This window comes from Penaeus monodon, chromosome 25, assembly GCF_015228065.2.
Source record: "Penaeus monodon isolate SGIC_2016 chromosome 25, NSTDA_Pmon_1, whole genome shotgun sequence".
NCBI lineage: Eukaryota > Metazoa > Arthropoda > Malacostraca > Decapoda > Penaeidae > Penaeus > Penaeus monodon.
Window position 1 is genome coordinate 6,402,039 of NC_051410.1, and position 2,448 is coordinate 6,404,486.

General features: G+C 34.6%; 1 protein-coding gene across 1 annotated transcript in view; it reads right to left on the reverse strand.

The window, feature by feature from the left end:
* Positions 1-2,448, reverse strand: part of LOC119589512 (peroxiredoxin-2-like) — a 14,256-nt gene that overhangs the window by 2,013 nt on the left and 9,795 nt on the right. Inside the window, exon 4 of the mRNA XM_037938113.1 lies at positions 497-587. Within this exon, the coding sequence (XP_037794041.1) occupies positions 497-587 (91 nt within the window). The remainder of the gene's footprint in view (positions 1-496; positions 588-2,448) is intronic.

Below are 2,448 nucleotides of genomic sequence, written 5' to 3' on the forward strand. Positions count from 1 at the left end.
CTGTTCTCACACCAGGATGATGTCCTATTACATCATGCGTCATCAATCAGAAACAGACCCTCAAAAGAAGGTCTCTTTTTAGCCTCATGATCCAAGCAATCATTCATGCCACACCATGAGTATAGAGTGGGGTAAATTTATGTTTCCCTAGTTTCTAATTTTTCCCTTGAGCAACTAACTCAATATTTTACCAGGGAGATAGTTCAGTATGGCTTTTTGGGGGGAGTTAATATAAAAGAAAAAAAAATCTGAGAGCACCAACTTAAATATATGTGATCACTTCATAAAATAGAGTAATTCAAGGCTAGCCTAAGCTCAATTTTGATCATCCAAACTCAACTTGCCCATTCCCCAACCTAGGACAATCCTATGCTAGTCTCACAGAATATCACTAATAACCCTTTGTCTTAAAATAAGGTAAGACTACAAAGAGTATCACAAAACCACTATACTTCAGGTACAATATTTATCATGTTAGAAGTGAAAAAACACTTACTTTTCCCAGTGTTATCGGCATACTGGATGGCACTAACTAGGCGAAGGATTTCATCAACATTATGACACGATGTCTCATCACTCAAGATCATCTGCAATATAGGAGGCATTATGGACAGATCAAAGTAAATACAGATTTGTTACAAAAAAAAACAAAAGGTTGCTGTGGTAAATCATTTTTACCTTGGCAGTTTAAGAGACTGGCGTGATCAAATCTTGTTCCACTGTTTCCAGTATCTTCAATTACTTGTATTTGGAAATTTTCTTATATCACTCTGGCCATGCTATTGGATTTGTAATGTATAAAAAAAACTCATATCCAAGATAATCCTATAGAAGAGGCTTACATTGTGAAATAGTATTCTTGATGATGGTCCACAAATTCTATACTTTCAGTGAATAATTATAAGCCCAGTGAAAAATACACCGAAATTTCTAGAACTCATCGGATCCTGATTCGAGAGCAAATTCCACAAATAGGGCATTTACTTGACATGAAATGTTTCTTAGTAGAATAAGTAATACCAAGTAATAAACCAAACCAATATACTGAAACTAGAAATTTACAGAACCAGCATTCTAGAAAAATAAAAGCCATGAGAATTTGATTAAAAATGTGTTAAATTTGTTTTTAAAAAAAGTCACTCATTTGTAAACACAGCACAAACATAGCCCAGTAATAAAAGGGTAATGTTAATACTTTAACCTCTTCTCCTTTCTATTCTGTTGTATTATATTAAAAAAAGAGTAAATAATATATTGACAGGTAGTAGAGAAAGAGGGAACTAGTTAAAATCAAACTGAATTCCAAGTGCCTAAGAGACTTTAGATAAATAAATAATGTAGTTGCACATCAAATGCTGCATAACCTCATCCTACAGCTTTTACAGATCACTATCTCACTCTGTGTGCTAGGGAGAGTTGGGGTCCTAGCCGCTTGTAGTACCTGAGAGCCTCCAACACCTGCACTTAACCTAAAGTTCACTGAAGGCACGACATACATATCATTTGTACCCATGGTTAATGGATAAAACAGTACGCAGAGAGCCAAGCCCACTGAGCCATTGAGAAAGGCTTTAGCCATTTCTTTCTCCTTGCAGTTTAAGAGATTTGCCACAGGTTATCTTTAAGAATTTAAAATCAGTTTGCTACCCTATTTTCCTAGTTTGTATTCGCATAGAGCATTGCACTTTTTACGAGAGTAATTGTCAATCAGTCACTTTCCTGAATAAATCTGTACACATCAGACAAGCTACACATTAGAGCAGAAAATTAAATTATAGACAAGTTGTATTAATAATCTACAGACAGAATCATTTCATACACAGGTTTCTACAAACCCTATGTGTCATTGGTATACAAAGCATTTTACATAGTAAGTGAAGTGCAGAGATGCCTGTGAATAGAATCACCTGCAACCATGAATTATATGCATTATATAAAGTTACCAAACATAATAGTATCAGTGGTGTATGCTAAATAGTTGTGCATTTGTTAGACAAAGCTGCATTTGTTGAGGAGAAATAGCCTTTGAAAAGTAAGCTTTTATAGCCCCATTACCTAAGAAATTATTTATGCTGCAGCCAAGAGTAAAGAGAGCCGGGTAACTTTATTTTCTCCTTGCTTTTGAATTTTCCCTCAAGCAGCTAACTTATCCTGCACCTTGATGCATTGTTCAGTAAACCACTAGGGGCTCTCAGTGCTATTGGGTTATGATGAACTTTTAGATATTTTGTAATTCACTGAATAAGAAAAATATATTAATTGTGAACTAAGCTACACACACATCTTCACTGCCAAACAATAAATTTTCAACATAAAAATCCGTAAATGTGAGTAACTTGATAAACTCTTCTGCACTGCCATTCATTAACAAGGATATTTTCAAAACTTTAATATCAACCTTCATTAGGCAAATGGTGCCTTACTTTGTCTATTATCTTGTGAATAACT